Here is a 19619-nt window from a genome sequence, read left to right as displayed (position 1 = left end):
TAACTAAAAACTGTCATACTCAGTCTATTCAGCACCATTATCACTTGAGTACTGTTTTTAGAAGCAGCTTATTTGATTATAGCTACAATTCTATTGTAGCAGAACTACGCACAAAAAGTCCCTATGCAGACTGCTTCTGAAAAGAACGGAGAAGGTAAAAGGTGATGTGATCTGTTTGTAAGATCAAGTCCGTGTATTTTCCTTTTGAAGTGCACCAGCACATTTGAGAAAAAAAGGTACAGTAGGCTACTATAGCCAGCATCACTTTAGTTTGCTCCTTTCTCAAACCCATTCTCCCACCACATAAAGAAGTGGCACAGATATGTGCACTAGGCCTGTGCGACGTGGCTAGTATTCACTCCAGATTTGGCCAATTTGGGGAACAGTGATTTGATCTGGTGATTTGAAGCACTGTTCTGAATCAATCTGACCGACTCTCTGGATCAGCCAGGCCTATCCCTGCCCGCTCTCCCAGCTTGGCAATGGCTTCCCTGCCCGCCCCAGGTCCCAGCACTTGGAAAAGAAAAAAAAAATCTCCGACTCAGCGGGTGTTGCCAGGTGGGGGGGCAATCCTCACTGCCCCATGCTGCATGGGGGGCTCTTTCATGAGCCCCCACCATCACCACCCCAGCCTCCCCTGCTACGGCTCCAGCCCTTTAAGAAAAAAACCCCCACACTCACCACTCCTACCCAGCAGGGGGCAATCCCCGCTGTGACAGAGCCCCCCATGCAGCGTGGGGCAGCAGGGATCGCCCCCCGCCAGGCAGCACCCGGTGAGTGGGGGCTGTTTTTAAAGGGCCGGGAGCTGGGGCAGGCGGGGGCAGCCATGGGGGGGGGGAGGGCTGGGGGAGCAGGCAGGGGATGGGGCCTGGCAGGGGTCCCCCCATGGTCCCCTCCCCACTTCTCCAGCCCTCCCCCCACTTACCAAAAATCCTCCACCAATCCCCCTGCATATTACAAATATTAATGAACTGTTCTTTGTGGCATTGCCTGAAGTACAGTGGAACTTCTCTCCACTTTAAAGACAGGTTATGTGACACACCAAAAGCTGCATAAACAGGATTCGAACCCCAACCTCCCCTGCACTAACTGCTGTGCCCTGCTCTCTTCAATGTGGAGGACTCAAACTCCAATAAGGCCCCAGGATGGGTGTTACATTTCCGTATTCATTTGGAATAAAGTCAGTCAATATCATTTTTCAGAGTCTGTGTACGAGATGAAGGAATAAGGATGTGAAATTAACTACGACAGACATTTACAACACAGATCCAATAAACTGACCAGTCTGTGTGATTTATGACATTTTAATAATATAAACATGTAATCGTTATTGATCCTTAGGGCCTAAGTATGAGACTATTAATAACACGCATAATAAGATGTTATATATTGCACACAAACGCATACATTAATCTAAGCAACAAACAGCAAAGCTGAACATAAAACTGAGACGTGCTGATGGAACAGCGTTGATCGTCTGTGTTGTTCAGCACTCTGTGATTACATCTAGCAAAACGTATTTCACCTTACGTGTAGGAGTCGCACGGTTGTAAACTCCAATGACCTCTTTTTGCAAGGCCTGTGACACTTGGTGCTTTTCCTGTACCTTCAGCCTCCAGAATTATTTTATAACCTAAGGGCATCCATACATGCGCTCTGGGGTTGGGGGTGAGGGGGCGCATTAATAAGAGCTCTAATTAAAGTGCCAGCAGTGTCACCTGTATTCAGCATCCCGTGCTTCAAAATGACAGCAGAGGCACTTGAACTAAAGCTCATTTGACACCCCCGCCACCATTTTGAAGCACAGGGACACTGAATAGATGTGATGTGGAGGCTGCTGGTTAATTAACACACTCCAGACGATTCGATTAATCGAGTCTGCTCCCACACGTGCTAATTAGCACGTCAGAGCAGATGTTCGGCACATATATAGGTGCTCTAAGATACTCAACTTGCATTAGAAAAATTCATTTTTAGCTTTTGTAGTTGCAGGGTAAAACTTTGCATTACGAGTCCTGAAGTCTCAAAAATCAGAAGGCAAATAAAAACAAACAAACAAACAAACAAAATCTTTTGGTTTTGTTTGTTAAATTCTCCTGTTCTTTAAATAAATCTCATGAAATGTGAACACATGTGGCTGGCAATGCAAGAGTATTCCCAACGATGTAACCTGGACCACTTACCTGCTGTGAGCATTTAAATGCTTTGTGGGACCGGGAACAGAAGACTCAACACTTCTCTTTTTTCCCAATGACATTCTAAAAAGCTTCACCTCTTCCCCCCCATGGCCTGATCTGAACAGGACAGTAGTTCTCGCTTCCCTAAGTCCAGACTGGTACATGGCTTGTAGTTTGGAAATCTAGGTTTCTCAGAAGCCTAAGCCCCTCCATGCTGCCTATTTGCTGTATTATGAGATGATACATTTCCCTTCCTATCACTCACAATTCCTTCCTCGCTGTGCGTCTCATTGAATGGACTACTCTCACAAGATAGTTTTTATGGCTAGGGACAGAAATTACACATAAACCAGTATAAGTGATTGGAAATCGGTTCACATCTAATGCAACAGAAGTTCAACGCACATTAGCCACTTTCAAAAGGTCCAAAACTGGTTTAAGATAAACCTGGGTGGATATAGTACCAGACTTAATTGCTTTAGGTTAAATGGGTTTATTGAACTTCTGAATCAGTTCCCTTCCAGATTCAAGTTAACTCAGTCCCCTAGCATCCCAGGATGCTTTGCACTTCCCCCACAAATCCCCCCTTGCTGGGTGGGCAGGCCAGCTTTGGCCCAAGGTGTCTGCTCCAGCCAAGCAGGGAGGGGCACTCTAGTGGCCCCTACCCTGCGCTTCTGGCCTGGGCCGCTGCAGGCATGTGGCTGCATTTCCTGAATCAAAAGTGAATGTCTGTTCACTTGCTTACTGGTTCAATCTACACAGCTTAGATTAACCTGCAAAGATTGAATCAATTCAGCCTTGGGCCTTTGGAAGACAAAAACAAACCAGATGGTCTACCGTTTCAACCTTGAGAGTATGCAACAGCTCCTGGGGATTGTTGGGAGACATCAGGCTGGGGTCAGGTCCTGAACATAGGCTTCTCAGTATCAAGAGGAATATCAGACATGGGCCCTATGCCACAATTGTGCCTAATCCCAACACCAGACTAGCCCCAACAAGCCAAAAGGGCATAGGATTAAAGTATGAGTCTTGTAGCAGGCTGCATGCTTGAAGGGGCTGTTGCCCAGTGTAGCAGGCTACATGCCACAGGGGCTGCAGCACACCTCCAGGCAGAGACCTGGTGATTGAATGCCAGCTAGGAGATGTGGCCCAGCTGCTGAGAATAATTGGCTGGCCAAAGGAAACTAAAAGCTTCCAGGGAACGGAGCTGGTGAGAAGAGAGGAGACAGAGAGAAAGCTCCCAAGGTGGTGGCTGCAATGTGGAGCCAGGGTACTGTCCTGGGGTCTGGAAAAGACCCCAGCAAAGCGAGGCAAGTAGGAAGATTCAGAGCCTGCACGCAGAGCCAGAGTGGCCCTCTCCGGGCGCAGAGGAAAGACAAAAGAGTGAGAGAGCAAGCTGTGAGGCTAGAGGCAGCAGAGTGGGCCAGACAACCCTCTCACGGTCTGGGAAAAGACCCTAGGTTTGTGAGTTAACCCTTTATTAACTGTGTATGAGCTTGCTTGCATATTTGTATTTTATGCTGTTGTCTGTGAAGCAGGGGTGCCTGAACAATAAAGACCATGTGAGCTGAGCTAATGTGCTACACGTCTGATCAGAATAGCCTGATGAATATCCCCCCGAAGATGTTTGCCCATGGAAGTAATAATCTTCTGAGGAAGTGTCCTCGCTTTCTTTGAATCTTAAGGCACAAAAGGAGTCTATCCCCTTATGCAGGAAAGGGGCTAAAGGGATAAAAAAAAAAAAAAAGCCCCCTTGGCTGAACAGGGAGCTCCAGGAAAGACTGGGGGCAGAGAAAGAGATTTGTAGGCAGTGGAAGCAGGGGATAGCCACCAAGGAGGCATACACCACCCTGGCGCGATATTGCAGGGAGTCAGTTGGGCAGGCCAAGGCAGGAGTGGAGCTTAGACTGGCTTCAACATTTAAGGACAATAAAAAGTCCTTCTACAGATGCATAGCGAGCAAAAGGAAGGCGCAGAGTAACACAGGGCCCCTGCAGGACAAATCAGCTCAGTTGGTGGTTGACGCAGAGAAAAAGACAGAGCTCTTCAATGAGTTCTTTGCTTCAGCATTGCTAAGTACTGACCAAGACAATTTCCCCACCTTGAGCATAGACAGATGTCCAAAAGGCACCAGACCGCCAAAGGTTAATGCTGACTTAGTTAAGGAGCACATGGAGGGGCTGGATGGGTACAAGTCAGCCAGCCCGGATGACCTCCATCCACGGGTGCTAAAGGAACTGGCCAGTGTCATAGTTGAGCTGCTGGCACGGCTCTTCGAGTGCTCATGGTGCTCCAGCCAGGTCCCTGAGGACTGGAAAAGGGCCAACGTGGTGCCCATTTTAAAGAAGGGGAGAAGGGATGAGCCAGGTAGCTTTAGGCCAGTCAGTCTTACCTCTATCCCTGGGAAAATACTGGAAAAAATCAAAGAGCACATTTGTGAAGGCCCAGCAGGGGAAACGATGCTGAAAGGAAACCAACATGGGTTCGTCACAGGTAGATCCTGCCTGACAAACCTTATAGCCTTTTACGACCAGGTCACACACTGCCTTGACACAGGAACTGAGGCCGATGTCATCTACCCGGATTTTAGGAAGGCCTTCGACATAGTTTCGCATCCTATTTTCATAGGGAAGCTAACAGGCTGTGGAGTGGATGCCTACACAGTCAGGTGGGTGGCCAACTGGCTTATGGACCGCACGCAGAGAGAGGTGGTGGATGGGTCGTTCTTAGCCTGGAATGAGGTGGGCAGTGGGGTCCCGCAGGGCTGGTGTTATTTAATATCTTCATCAGCAATTTGGACGAGGGTGTGGAGAGCACCCTCTCCAAGTTCGCAGATGATACCAAGTTAATGGGGCAAAGTTAATACACCAGAGGGCAGAGAGCAGATACAGGCTGACCTGGATAGGCTGGATTAATGGGCAGAACGAAATAGGATGCAATTCAACAAAGATAAATGTAAGGTACTCCACCTAGGAAGGAGGAATCCCCAGCACACCTACAAGTTGGGGGATGACCTCCTCGGCAGCTCAGTGGCTGAGAGGGATCTTGGAGTCATAGCTGACTCCAAGATGAACATGAGCCCGCAGTGCAACGAGGCCATCAACAAAGCCAACCACACCTTGTTGTGTATTAACAGATGCATGACCAACAGAATGAGGGAGGTGATGCTTCCCCGCTATGCAGCACTGGTCAGGCCACAGCTGGAGTAGTGCGTCCAGTTTTGGGCACCGCACTTCAAGAGGGACACAGAGAATCTGGAGAGGGTCCAGAGGAGGCCACTTGCATGATTAGTGGCCTCCGTGAAAGACCCTATGAGGGGAGGTTGAGAGATCTGGATCTCTTCAGCCTTCACAAAAGATGGCTGAGGGGTGACCTTGTAGCCGTCTATAAGTTTATCAGAGGAGGACAGCAGGGAATTGGTGGTGCGCTGTTTACCAGAGTGCCCCAGGAAGTAACTAGGAATAATGGGTGCAAACTAGTAGAGAGCAGATTTAGGTTAGACATTAGGAAGACATTTTTTACAGTAAGGGTGGCCAGAATCTGGAATGGGCTGCCAAGAGAGGTGGTGCTATCACCTAACTTGGAGGTCTTCAAGAGGAGGCTTGACAGTCACCTAGCTGGGCTTGTCTGACCTCGGTCCTCTTTCCTGCCAGAGGCGGGGGTTTGGACATGATGATTCGTTGGGTCCCTTCCAACTCTACAATTTATTAATTTATTGCATATTTATAGGGTATGAAGTAAGGACTGGTTTAAATCACACAGTATGAAAAGTTAAGCATGTATCATATTAGGCAACCGTGATGTGCTGAAATTTAAAATGTGCAGTGTAGGTACAATACTTTGCAAACTACCATATCATAAGAGCCAGAAACAAAAGTTCCCAGAGGATGACAATAGTTTCTTTGGATCAGGTCAACCATTTGATTTAGGCCCATTAGATCATGCTTAGTCTCCTGGCACAAAATGCTGTGTAATAAGATGTGCGTAGCTGATACCAGATAGAGAAGAACAGATCCTGTATTGTTTCAGACACGGATGTGAACAGACAAAACGCTTACAGTGCTTTAAAGCAGGGTGGGAATGGGGGACGGGAGTGATGATCTACAACTCTTATGTCTTCTGTTCTGTCCTACAATAAGTGGAACTGAAGCAATAATAATTTGCCACCCATCTTATTTATGAGTAAATTATTGCCATTTAGCCTCATTGATTGCATGATGGGAGCAGACAGATGAAAGAGGTAAAGGTTAATCTGACACATGCTCCCAAGGGGTTATTCTCACATTCCTGTCCCCCTTTACATTTCAGCTGTCACCGCCACAATTAGTATCTGAACTGAATTGATCTTAACTAAAGAGTCAGGAATAAGCAAAAGGAACAAGGGATATTTGGTAATAAATACAGGGCTTAAATATCTGTTGAGGATTTTTTTTTGCACCATTGGCTGCATTCTGAAAAGAGCCTCCTTGCAAGCCCCTTGGGAGTCTGCAAAATCTGATACTATTCAAAGCTCTCCCACATAGACTTATATGGCCACTGATTTTAAAATTCAAAAGATATCAATCAGCATCCATTACACACCCTTCAAGCTGCATCAGAGATGCATGACCTAATCCGAGATACGTGCATGAAAGTCAGAAAGAGCAGAGTAAGCCCTGGGGGCTCCTCCACAAGTTGATATTCCTATATGACTGAGAATTTCATATTGCATATTTAAAAGGAAAATTGAGCCCTAAACTTGGAAGCCTGTCTGCAACATTAGCATAAACTAATTTAGTCTGGGAACATCCTGTAAGAACGTAGAACTGGGGGCTTTAAAGTGCCTTGCAAGTGTAAAGCATCTAACTCCAGCAGGTGGATAAAAGTGTCCATTTGGGGAGTACAACTCCATCTACATATATAGTTGTTGGTGGCAGATTTCCTTGAACCAGGACTTTTCCTTTTCTGAGAATCACAGAAGAACTTTATTACAGAAATAATTAACAGACAACCCTCAGTAGTCTTTAGTATCTCTTGGATATTATGAGGCTCAGGATAAATCCCTCTCTGTCCTAGTTATGATGGTCTTTATGCACTGTCGTAGCTAGCACAGTTGTGCTCTCAAAGAGGGGAGTGGTTACCATCCTTTGAGGTGACTGTATTTTAATTTATAAGAAGGATGACTAAAGTGTGTGTGTGTGCGTGTGTGTGTGTGTTAACAAGCACAAATCCAAACACTAACAGTAGTAAAAACGATTCTTAAAGGGCTGAGATGTGGATTCCAATCACAGTCCCACAGTCTGCAAACCTCAGAAATGAATTTGGATATTCCCTTTCCACATGCTTCAGGAGACCACCGGAAAGCTGCTTCTTCGCTGAGCTTCTGAACTTTAGTCTAGGCAAATCAAATGGCTTTTCTATTTCAGGTAGTTCTCCTATACGTCACTTTCCCCATGCACAAATGTACCAAAATAAGAGTAATTGGTAACCAAATTGTTCATAATCCTTAAAGAAATCACCTCTGGTTTAAAGACTTGGTTTGTGGTACCTTTGCTAATGCTGGGCTAGAAGCATGCTGGACTACCTACTACCTGTGACTGCAAGCCAAATTACAGTTCGCCTCTGCTTCCAACCAGGTCATCTCTAGTAACCTGAATACTCTGAAACCCATGGACCCATTGTACTTCATCTCTGGGGCAGGCTGAGATCTGATACAGTCTGCACAAGAGAGACAGGCATGGAGGACCCTCTAACGCCTCACTCCTTACTGCCCCAACCCTGAGAAATAAATGTATACCAGCACAGATAGAAAAACTCAGGGAGAAAAAAAAATGCTGGTGATGCTTTCCAGCTGTAGAAAAAGACACCAGAAGAAAGAGGAATCCTCCATCGTAACATTTTCCTCTGTTCTACCATTTTTTTTTACTCCTTTATGCTTGCCAAGTGGTGGCCGACATGGAGCTTTATCCCACAAGACCTTTCTAACATCTTTGCATCGTCTCTCTCTCTCATTTTGTCCAGTTTTTACTTTTAATTTTTACCCGGCTTTAGAGGACAATCATTTTCACACAGCGGAAGGATTTGTTTCCATATGCTCTCAAGCTCCTGGAATTCATAATCCTCCATATAAAAGTCAGTTTAAAAATAACTATTTTGCACTGGTTGTAAAGGAATTTGAAGAACTGGAATAAAGTTTTTATTTAAAAAAAAATCCGTTGTCTCCAAATGAGTCTGTCATGAACAGACTCCCGTCAAGTTACTTAATCTTCTGATAGTTAGTGGTGAAACAAATGTGTTCTTATCTAATTTGCAACAAATCTTCCCCAAACTGCTATTCCGCTAACTGAATAATATGCTGCTCTTTAAAAAATGTATAACAATTGCAGCTAATAAAACCAGAGTTTGGGACCACCTCGGTTTCTCTCTGCTGGAACAATATGAAGATGTCAGGAACAGCTTTGCCACGTTCAGTGGAAAATTTCAGTGCGGCCCAAGGCGAGCAGGCTTTCTTTTCGCTCCCGGGCTGCCATTCTATTACATTACTTAATACGAAATTGTGCAAATATGACACTTGGTTGCAGCATACAAATCAGATATATTGTATAATCCCTCTTGGAGATCCTGCTGGGGTAGTAATGGAGGGGCCCTTATATTGGACTCCCCTGGCTTCTAATAAAGCATTTTTATGTCGATTCCTCATTGCATGCCATATTAATTGGGAACAATGTGTTTTAAGGATGCTTTAGCTGCTTTAATCTTTCTAATGTTCTTGACAGCATCTCTTTTCATCGTTTTTGCTGTTCTATATGGTAACAGGAGGAACATCTGTCTTTGCCTCCTATCCAACTATTCATGCGTTTCTCGTCGTTGTTTTAATCCATGGATACTTTTGACCTTTCATGAGAAGCTTTAAAAGAAACTCTTCTATTAACACATTTATTTTTTGGATCTCTTACTACATTTTGGTCTACAGTACTCCACCAAGCAGTGCAGTTGACGGCGGGATGCGGTAATCAGCTTGTGTCTCTACAAATATTTCATGCCCGCAAATGGATAGACACAAGCAGTGTCTGGGTAGCTGCTATTAAAACAGATTTTAATAATGTAAGTTAAGAGGGAAATGTCTCTGAAAAGAGCATCCTATTAGGAGGAGCAGACTCTGTTTTTGGCCCCCATCTCTACTTCCCTCCAGATGCGGTTCCCTTGCTAATTAAACAATGGCTCCGTTCCATCTTGGAGCTCTGAGGTTGAACACGAGCCGCTTCTTCATGAATTAACTACTAATCCCTTGATTCAGCTTCCTGTTTGGAATCCATCCTGCTGTTCAAGAGACTCATAAATAAAGAAAAGTAGCAGTGACTGCTGACACACTGAGTAAACACCTGCAACTAAAGTGTCTTGTTCCATCAGGACAAAATAAAAGTAATTGGTAACCAATTTGTTTCTGCTTTCTTTCATCTGCTTCTTCGTATCTACGGGCCTTTTCATAACATCATTCACCGACAGTCCCATAAAACTGAGTAAGAAATGCATAAAACATCTAAAAATAAGACAGTAGATAAGCTGCTAATCAAAGGAGGCATCACTATTTTAATACGATTCCCCAATGATTGTTTTTCAGGTTCATTCTAACGATATTTAAGAGCCTTTTACACTTAGTGCTTTAAGCATTGAGCCAGGCAAGATCTGACAGCACAGTAGCAAAATTAAACTCGTTACAATAAAATCTTATGAATAAAGAAGCGCTCCCAACCAAAATCATAAATAAAAGAAATGTGTCCCTGCTCCTTAAAGGCAAGGAAGCTGGGAGGTAGTAATTCTAAGGAACCCGAGTACAAAGGAAAGAAGTTGGAATCAAACTTCATGCGGTCTGCTCTAAATTACAGTCTAAAGGAGGGACTGGATGGTTTGAAACGGGCACTGAGCTTTGAAGAGAGAGGAGCTACTTTTTCTCTAACAAACTGCCTTAAAGCACTTTCAGTGAAACGGAGCCTGTATATGAGTCTTGCGGTATGCTGAAGGAGATGCAAAGAATGGCGTGCTCGCTTCTATCTGCAAATCTACTACGCAGCCTGTGCATCACTTCGGAGCCACCCAAGCAGTTTGGAGGCCAATAACAGCAAAATGATCTATCTGTCTATCTAGGATTGGTATCTATAGCCACAGTCATCACGGCACGTGGTAAAAATCAGACCAAGGCTGATGGAATCACCGCTGGATCATAACTCAAAAGCCCCTTTTTGCATTTAAAATTTCCCACCAAGCTTTATCGAGAGTCAAAAGTGCTCATTTGTTTCCTGTCAGCATATGACATGCCCTGGACAGGCATTTTCTAATTGTATCAATGTGATTTTTCTGGCAGGGGACTGAATTTCCCTCTGGTTTCTGCTGACTTCTGCCAGGGAAGCCCTGGGAGGCAGTGCCAGACGGAGGACACCATCCCCTCTGCACCAAGACCTCCTGAGGGGTCTGCCACAGTCCAGACTGCGAGCGGTGCTGGCCCAGGAGGAGCGATGACTGTGGTAGCTGGGGAGCCCGCATGGCATTTGCTAAAGTCTCTGATAGCACGGGAGTGCCTGGAGGAAATTGCAATCCTCCTCCCTTGGCAAAAACCCACAAGGGGATGATGATGGTGGGAACAGATCAGTGCCCCTGTAGGGCAAGGGCCCTTGCTCGTACAAAGGATGTTAGCTTTTCTATATCTGTGCCACGGGGGATAATCCAATTCCCTGATAACATTAACGTAGCATAAAATAGTGACGCAAGGAAAGATTTTTCATATGCTCGCCAAGCTGTGTATTTGAAGGACTAAAGCATCACCAGCATTTATTTTTCTGATATGTAACCTCTTATCAAACTATACAACACAATTCTGCCCTTCATTTTTCCCCATCTTTGCTGACTTCCAAAATACCTACAGACAAAGTGAGTCTTCCTCTACATGCTACACAGCCTCCTTCTACCCAATCCATCCTGGGAGGCTATGGTTAGAGGGCATGAGCCATGGGGTGAAGGAAATAAGGCCTGATCCTACAAGACAGTCAAGGCCTCCTGTGTGGTACTGAGCATCCTCACAAGCTGAGGGTATAGAAAACCTTCTGTGACTGAGCCATGATGAATTAGTCAAGGGCCACACAGGCAGATGGGGGACGCTGAATTTGCAAATACCTATTGCTAATTAAGTGACATTAGAAAAGACAACCAGAGAATACCCCAGATACCTAATGGGGAGATTAAACTATTTCAAAGTTTAATTGGAATGTAATAATGCTCCTTTAAAAAAAATCAAGCTCCAATTCTTCTCTTCCAGTCAGAGGTAAAGCCCATAGCACTCTTGTTAAATCAGCTCTCTTCTCCCTTTTGTTACCTCACTAGTGACATCTGCCTGGCTACGCGCCTGGGAACATCCTTGGCCCCATGCTGGGGCTTGTAAAAGTGCGCAAAAATGCACAAAAGCCCTTCTAAAAGGCTGCATCAGAAAAACAGGCACTTGACATCCTAAAACGAAATGTTAGCAAGCTGGGAGTTAATCGGAGTTTAATGCAGCTAAAAGCCAAGATGTGGAATCTGTCCAATAAGGATTTTACTGCTGATTCAAGATTAAATTTAAGTTTCGCAGGATATTCAGACTCACATCAGTTAACGAAAAAAGAGAGCATGCCTGATGAATTTATATTCACGGAGAAAAAGAGCTGAATTAATTTGCAAGATAACCTCACTTCACCTCTTTTGTCCCATTCACTGAGGAGAGGCTCAAATGTAAGGTCGATGAAATATTAAAATATCAATTCTATTTCCTATTGTATCTAAGCCCAAGCCTGATTTTACTATAAAACACACTCTCTTTAGATTTAAAGGGATCCTACCCAAAATAGATAGGAAGGCTTTTGCTCTCGCTGGTTCAGCAAGGCTGTCTCTCAACTCCGCCACACAGAAGTACATCCCAATGTCAGCAGAGGTCGGATTGGTAATAGTGAGACGTCTCCCAAAACTACTAATTCCGCTGGTTATTTTTATTCCATTTCTCTTCCAGGAAATGCTTAGTTTCTCAACAGGTCTGCAAGGGGGGAAAAAAATACATTCCAGTTATTGCAGTGAATAATGGCATCTGCACGGATACCCAGAGCATACAACTCACCTTATTCTTCCAATATCCCTGGTAGACTGAGTATTAGCTGCTTAGAAATAAATCCAGATCTAACGGCCATGTATCACGGCTACAAGCTACTCATATACAAGCACAGCTAACTGTTATAGCAATGGAAATGAAATGCTAATGATTTGATTCGTCTGAGCAAAGGACATTAAAAATAAAAACTAAGGGAATCAGCTGCAAGGGAGGTGCTTTCATTATGACTCAATTACAGAGGTAGCACTAACTAGATCAAAAACATCTCTGCCTTCAGAGAGAGGTAATCAATTGGTCCTCTTATCATCTGGAGTCTCAACCCTTTAACTTTCCTGCAGTTCAATCCTACTCCCAATTTATGCAATGGCTAAATTTCTAGTGCCTTTAATAGGAGTGACTCCTGGAAATTAGTTGGTGTCCTAATGCAAACAACTGAGTAGTAATCACTGGACACAGAAAAACTCTAGTAAGTATATGCGGTACCATGCCACCTCTGCTCTATTTATGCAGCTGGAGGAGAATGGAAGAAAGTCCTCCAAAATCAATTAAGAGGAACTGTAGGCTGTGAACATGCAATAGGTGACACAACCAGAATAGGATTAACCTCTAACATTTATGGACTTCTGGACCACAGTGTTTGCTGGCAGCAAAATGTTACATTTCTGTTTTCTCCCTTTTTCCTCTATGAGTAACAGGTAGGAAAGCAATTATTTCTAGTGCCTTATTTTCTGAGAAATAATCTGTATGGTAAACTGGCCACACGGCTTGACAAACCAGATTTCTTATCGCTGGGAGAAAAGCAGGCTCTATGCTTACTGCAAGCGTGAAATAAAACAGATGCTCTTTCTCCCCTTGAACAGAAGGCGGTTTCTTAAAATGGGTCTTTATTATTGGTCCTGCTATTACAATACCTTGCGTTGGCCACGCATTCCAGCATGATTTCGCTGCTCCCCGCTACCACGCTGGTATTCCGTGGGGGGATTACAATGACAGGAGCCGTCGTGTCCGACGAGTCGTTGGCATCTACAAAGGGCAGAAAGAACCGCGTGAAAACACCGCACGAACAACGACGACGGCCGAAACCTCCCAGGCAGAGGACGAGGCTATGATTTTCTCTCTTCCACCTTACCCGGGGGGTCTTAATCTCCTCATTAGGGGGAGATCTTCAGCATGGCCATTTTCAGTGGTTTTCATTATACTGTACAAACACGCTGTTTCAATATACTCAGCTTGCCATCATCCAAAACACACAGCTCATGAGGACTACTCCCATATGGAGTGCAGAGGCCTCTCCTAAATGGAGAGCAAACAAATTAAGCATCCTACAGGTTTTCAACTACTGAGCACTTTTATTTTTATCTAACACTTGCTGACTTATATTTTTAAGACCTTTTCATGTGGGTTTTTTTTTTTTAATCTTACAACTTCCATACCATTTCAAAAGAGCCTGCCAGTACTCGCGTTAGTGCTTTAGAAGGATTTTTATACACCAGGGAACAAATACAAAATTAACAAAGCAGCATATCACAGCAACTTCAATCCTTTTTTCTTATCAGAAAAGTAAATAACCCAAATCTGCTTCTCTTTTGTGAGGCATCAAACTGTAAATAATTTAGCTTATGCAACAGTCAGCAGACACTAGAAAAATGGTAAAAAGGCTGCTTTTTGTTTCATTTCTAAATTTTCTGGGTATGCATTTAATAAATGAATTAAAATACCAATAAGTTATTTCTTTGCTTCGAGCTATTCATTTGGAGGGAACAAACACCCCATAGCTATTTTTTAACATGAATAAGGGAATAATAAAAATTCCTAAAAATAAAGAATCCATTAAAGGAGTAACAGAGAAAAGAAATTAAAATATATCCATACGGATGTAAATCCAAGCTGGCTCATCAAATGCTTTGTGCTAAGGAGGGTTTACCCATGCACAAATCTTTCATTAAGGGTAAACAGAACAGGAGACTGGCAGAGGAAAGGTACCAAGTCCTACTATCTCTACTATAGCAGTGGTTTTCAAGCTGTGGTCTGCAGAGCCATGGGGGTCCACGGAGCGCAGCTAGGTCTGGGTGGCTGTAAAGATGGTGGCTCTGCCCGAAGGGGAAGCGCCACCGGTGCTGACGCTGCTCGGGCTCCCCGCACAGCCAGAGGCCACCCGAGTGCCAGCAGGCAGAGTACATGTGGGCAGCCTTGCCTCATCCTGCCACTGCCACCGTTTCACGTGGAACCCAGTGGCAATGGAGCCCTGCAGCCCCTGCACTCCCCCGCCAACATCGATCTACAAACTGGAACAGGCATGTGTGTGTGTACATGTGTTTGTGTGGGTGTGTCAGTGTGTGAGTGAGCGTGCGAGTGAGTGAGAGAGTGCATGCGTGCACGCATACCAGCTTGGATGGAATTTCCATTGGGAAAATTGGCAGTGCCTTCAGGCGCTTAGAGAAACCTTTATTTGGAACAATAAGAACTGCACATATTTTCAGTGAAAAATTAGGTCCTACAAAACTGATGGGAGGCCATCAGCAAAAGTCTGGTGGGGTCTAGGGATACCTACTACCTGATCTTCACAGCACATCTAATACACATGAATATGTGAGGCTTTGGAGCAAACAGAGGCATGATAGACATGGTATTTGTGCTCAGACAAAATGCAGGAAAAGTGCCGGGCGCTGAACAAGGGGCTGTCTATCACTTTCATTGACCTTACTAAGGCATCTGACACTAAGGCAAAATGGCCTCTGGAAGAGTCTCAAGAAGCTTGGATGCCCACCTAAGCTCCTCACCATGGTCAGGCAACTCCGTGGCAGTCAGCATGGACAAATCAAGTACAACAACCACCTCTCTGATCCCTTCCTGATCTCCACTGGAATTAAGCAAAGCTGTGTACTCGCGCCTACCCTGTTCACCATTTTCTTTACCAACAAGTGTCAGACAATCTTGGGGAAGGTGAGGAAGATGTTTACGTCCACTTCTGGGCAGATGGAAACGTCTTCAACCTCAGATGGCTACAGGCTCACACAAAGACCTTGCAACAGCTCATCCATGAACATCTGTTTGCAGACAATTGTGCCCTGGTGGCCCACACCCAACATGACCTGCACCACATGACCACTTGCTTTGCTAGTGCAGCACAACTCTTCGGACATACCATCACCCTAAAGAAGACTGAAGTTTTTCATCAGCCAGCTCCACGCCAAGCTTATGTGCCGCCGAAGATGACTACCAAAGGAGCTGAGCTAAATGCTGTCAAGCAGTTCACCTACCTGGGAAGTGTCATCTCATATGATGCCATGATCGACCAGGAGGTAGGCAACAGACTCTCAAAAGCTAGCAGTGCCTTTGGCAGAGTCTACAAGCTGATCTGGAATAGTCAAAACCTGCGGGTGCAGACCGAAGTCAAGGTGTACAGAGCTGTTATTATCTCCACCATACTGCAGGGTGCTGAGTCATGGGTCTTATATCGATGCCGTGTATACCTCCTTGAGTCCTTTCATCAGCACTGTCTCCGCACCATTCTCAAGACCCAGTGGCATGATTGTCACCAACATGAAGGTGCTACAAAGAGCCAATACCACCAGTATTGAGGCGACTGTTTTGCAGGCTCCACTGCGGTGTGCAGGCCACACGGCCCAGATGGATGACAACCGCCTACCAAAGGCTGTGCTGTACAGGGAATTGATAACTGGGAAATGCAACAGCGGGGCCCCAGTCAAGCACTTCAAGGACACTCTGCAGTTGTCCTTTTCTGCCTGCTGCAGTATTGACCACGAACTGTGGGAAACAGACTGCAGATCGTGATGCCCGGAGGCTCCAAATCAAAAAGGCAACAGCCTTCTTTGAATGTCAACGCAGAGCCAACACTGAGGAGAAGAGGAGTAGAAGGAAAGATACACCCTCCACAAGCAGCAAGCAGCCATACACTTGTTACCATTGCAGCAGGGTTCGCTTCTCTGCAACTGGAATTAGTCACTAGTGGGCCTGCAACCGGCATGGGCAGTTACCTTCTTAACATCTCCGTCTGCAAAGAACCACCAAGAATGTGAGGGTTTGCCGTGGCAATCTGAAGAACCCCTAGGGGAACGGTTGCTTGCATATTCAGGGGACTGTACCTGATGGATTTCATCAAGAAGCTTCAATATGGGGTTTCTTGAGGAAGAGAAAACAATTCTGACACACTCAAAACCCTTGATAGCTTTTTGGCTGGAAATGAGTTGATGCTAGACAGTGATGTGAAAAGCAAGCTCCAGGAATATCTGCTGGTGCTCAAATCTCAGTTTCACCAGTACTGAAATGGTCAATGAGAAGGAGTGGATATGTAACCCTTTGCAGCAGACTGTAACTCTAGCTCCTGTCTAAGAGCTAAAGAAGAAGAGCAATTACTCAAGTTATCCTGTGGTTAGGGACTGAAACTTGAATTCAAGCAGGAACCTCTTGTCCGACTCTGGTTGAAAATAAAATAGGAGCACCCTGATCTGACAGATAAGGCCATTCAATTCTTGATGCTGTTCACCACCATGTACTTATATGAAAGTGGGTTTTCAGCCTTAGTATCAATAAAAATGAAATACCGAAACAAATTGATGCTGAAGGAGATCGAAGACTGAACCTGTCACCTATCCTACCACACTTTCATGTGCTTCCTACTAAGAAACAAGTTCAATCATCTCATTAGAACAAAAAGGTGAGGTCACAAAATTGTATTACTGTCGTTGATACTATTTTTATTTTTAATACAACGGTTTGCCAGGAATTATCTACTGATGTTCACTGTGCACATAACAGATTTCCAAAGGAGTCCACACCTCCATTTGAAATGTTTTAGGGTTCTGCGAATGAAAAATGTTTGAAAGCTACAGTGCTACGGCAGAGAGTCACAAAGAGCAAGAAAGGAAGGAAAATTCAGTTTATCTAGTAAGTATGGTAGTAGTTGAAAGACCTTTGATCCTTTCCTCACATGCTGGACAGAGCTGAGGCTTACAGAAATATAAAATGAAGAAGAAAAAAAAAGCAACATTTTTGTAGTAGCATTTTGAACCTTGCAGTGTTCAGATTTTTATTCCTTAATCACATTCTCCCCAGTGGGAGGTATGCCAGGAGAGAAGGCAGCGTGGATTGCAATCTCAGGCCTTTATTCGGAAAAGTGCTAACACGCTCCCTGGGACCCAGGCTCATTCAGGGCTGCGCTTCTGTGACGTTTTAGCTTGGGGTGTGGGTCTAAGCACTGTCCTCAGTGGAGATCCTTTGCTGAAATGAGGCACTAGCCGCTTCCTTTTTTTCAATATAATTACGAATGCATCTCCAAACATCCCATAAAGATTTACAAGTTTAGTGATTTTCCTGTCTGTTCAAAGATAGATCCTTTTACCCAATATGGCTAGGAACGGCGAGCTGGATATTGGCATGTGGCAAATCAGCTTTTGAAGATGACCATAGGGATCTACCACTACTCACAACTAGGGAGGAAATATAAAAAACGAGTGCCAATCAGATTAACAGTTTCTTACTGATGAGGGAAATAACCACAGAAACTAAAACTCACCACTGATTTGGGCAGAGGTGAAGGACATCAAGAGTAAATGTTAGACGGTCAACAAACAAGGCACTAATTTGGCATGAATCACTACTCATCTCTACCTCTGGGAGAGAAAAACGATGCATGCTCCTAATCAGCTCCTTGGGAGGGTGAATCAGACCACTTCAAAACCCACCACAGAATAGAAGCAGGCTTTGTTGTAACCCCAAGGAGTCTGCCGCATGAAAATGACCTTTTGTAGAGCAAACAGGCAAGTGCAGGAACCAGGAGTGCACTGTACCTTCCCAGCCACAACAATACTACAGGCAGGGCTTCATCTACTTCTTTAACACTAATTGTAACGAGGAGACCAGTGAATAGAATGTGGGCTTATTTCTTTTCCATTCACGTGGTGTCCTGGAAATTGTAATAAGTCGATTACAATTACTCATCAAAGAATGGTTTTCAAACACGCAGGGTTAAAAAAGATGCAAATCAAGACCTAGCAAGTTTCTTTCGAATCGTGACATAATACTAGGAGAACAATGGCTTTCCATTTAATGGAAAGCTAATGTGCCTAACTTACTAAATCCGATATAATAAACTGCATCCTCACATTATGTGAAGCTCAACAAAATATTTACTACTTCAAACCTTGTTACTGTACCTAGAAATGTCAGTTCCAGAAGTAATAATAAGCATATATGTGACACTAAAAATTCATATAAACATTAAGTAGGCAGCACACACATCCATATTTCATCCTCAAGTAGAGCCAAAGTCTCCATTTACTTCACCCAAGAGTCACTTGCTGTAATTCACTAGGGTCCTTATCCTGCTTCTGAAGAGGACATCTACCAGTTCCCAGTGAAGGATGAAGTCTATATTTTTGTATTGTGGGAAACAGGATGAGGGATGCAATCTTAACAAGGTGGCATCTATGGGATCAAGGCCCACACATTCATAGTTTCCTTTAAAGGAAATTCTTTTGCAGAAAAAAACATTTCAGGAAGTATCAGCGATCCTAAATCTAGATGGAAAAGAATGCTGTGAAAAAGATGCCTGCAATGCTGCTTTTGTTTTAAGGATATAATACAAGAGATACAGCACGCAAACCTCTTTCAAAACTGGCCATCAAACATGCCATTTCAGATGAGCTGATAAAGTAAAACTGTTCAGACTTTCTAGGTTGTCATCCTGGTGCTCAGTGGGTGCAAGTACACAAGATGCTTTACTGTGCATTAGACTAATTTAATGCATAGTAAATTGTCACCATTTACACATGCCTAGCAACTACTGCATGTTAGATTAGTCTAATGCACTGAAGTGCACATGTAGACACTGACTGGGAGCAAACTGTAGTGGGGAGAGCTGCCCTGGCTTGGTGAGCAGTTGCCTGCCAGCCATGTGGGGATTAGGACCCCCACAAAAAGTCAGGCACGTTAATTGCACGTGTGGATGTGCTCAGTAAAACCCAACTCAGTAAAAACCTCTAGTCCATCCCATTCCACTTCCCCACCTGGCCTTTTCTACTGAACTGCAACATGAAGATGGGAAAAAGAATATTATTATACAACATTAGTTAGTGTGTCCTTCTTACAGGCATGGGGCCAGCTTCACTCTGCCTCATCCAACTGTGGCAGTAGTGTGAAGAATCAGCTGAACATGCAACTACCATTCTGATGGTACTTCTGGCGTTTCATTAGCACATCCCCTTCCCTTAGCCCAGAGGCAGGCAAAATACAGCCTGTAGGCTGGATCCAGCCCACCAGGCCATTCTCTCCAGCCCATGGGGCCCCTCTAAAACGTCGAAAATTATTACCTG

General features: G+C 44.5%; 1 protein-coding gene across 2 annotated transcripts in view; it reads right to left on the bottom strand.

Moving 5' to 3' along the window:
- The window catches only part of SDK1 (sidekick cell adhesion molecule 1), a 671164-nt gene that overhangs the window by 185809 nt on the left and 465736 nt on the right, over positions 1 to 19619 (bottom strand). For both annotated transcript variants that reach the window (XM_090023696.1, XM_090023697.1), the window contains exons 6-7: positions 13197 to 13308; positions 12023 to 12213 (exon numbers count right to left, since the gene is read on the bottom strand). In XM_090023696.1, the coding sequence (XP_089879822.1) occupies positions 12023 to 12213; positions 13197 to 13308 (303 nt within the window). The remainder of the gene's footprint in view (positions 1 to 12022; positions 12214 to 13196; positions 13309 to 19619) is intronic.

Source organism: Crocodylus siamensis, chromosome 12 (genome assembly GCF_052110815.1).
Source record: "Crocodylus siamensis isolate JL-2025a chromosome 12, ASM5211081v1, whole genome shotgun sequence".
Classification (NCBI taxonomy): domain Eukaryota; kingdom Metazoa; phylum Chordata; order Crocodylia; family Crocodylidae; genus Crocodylus; species Crocodylus siamensis.
The sequence above is the reverse complement of the archived record's forward strand: the minus strand, read 5'-3'. Positions and strand labels throughout refer to the sequence as shown.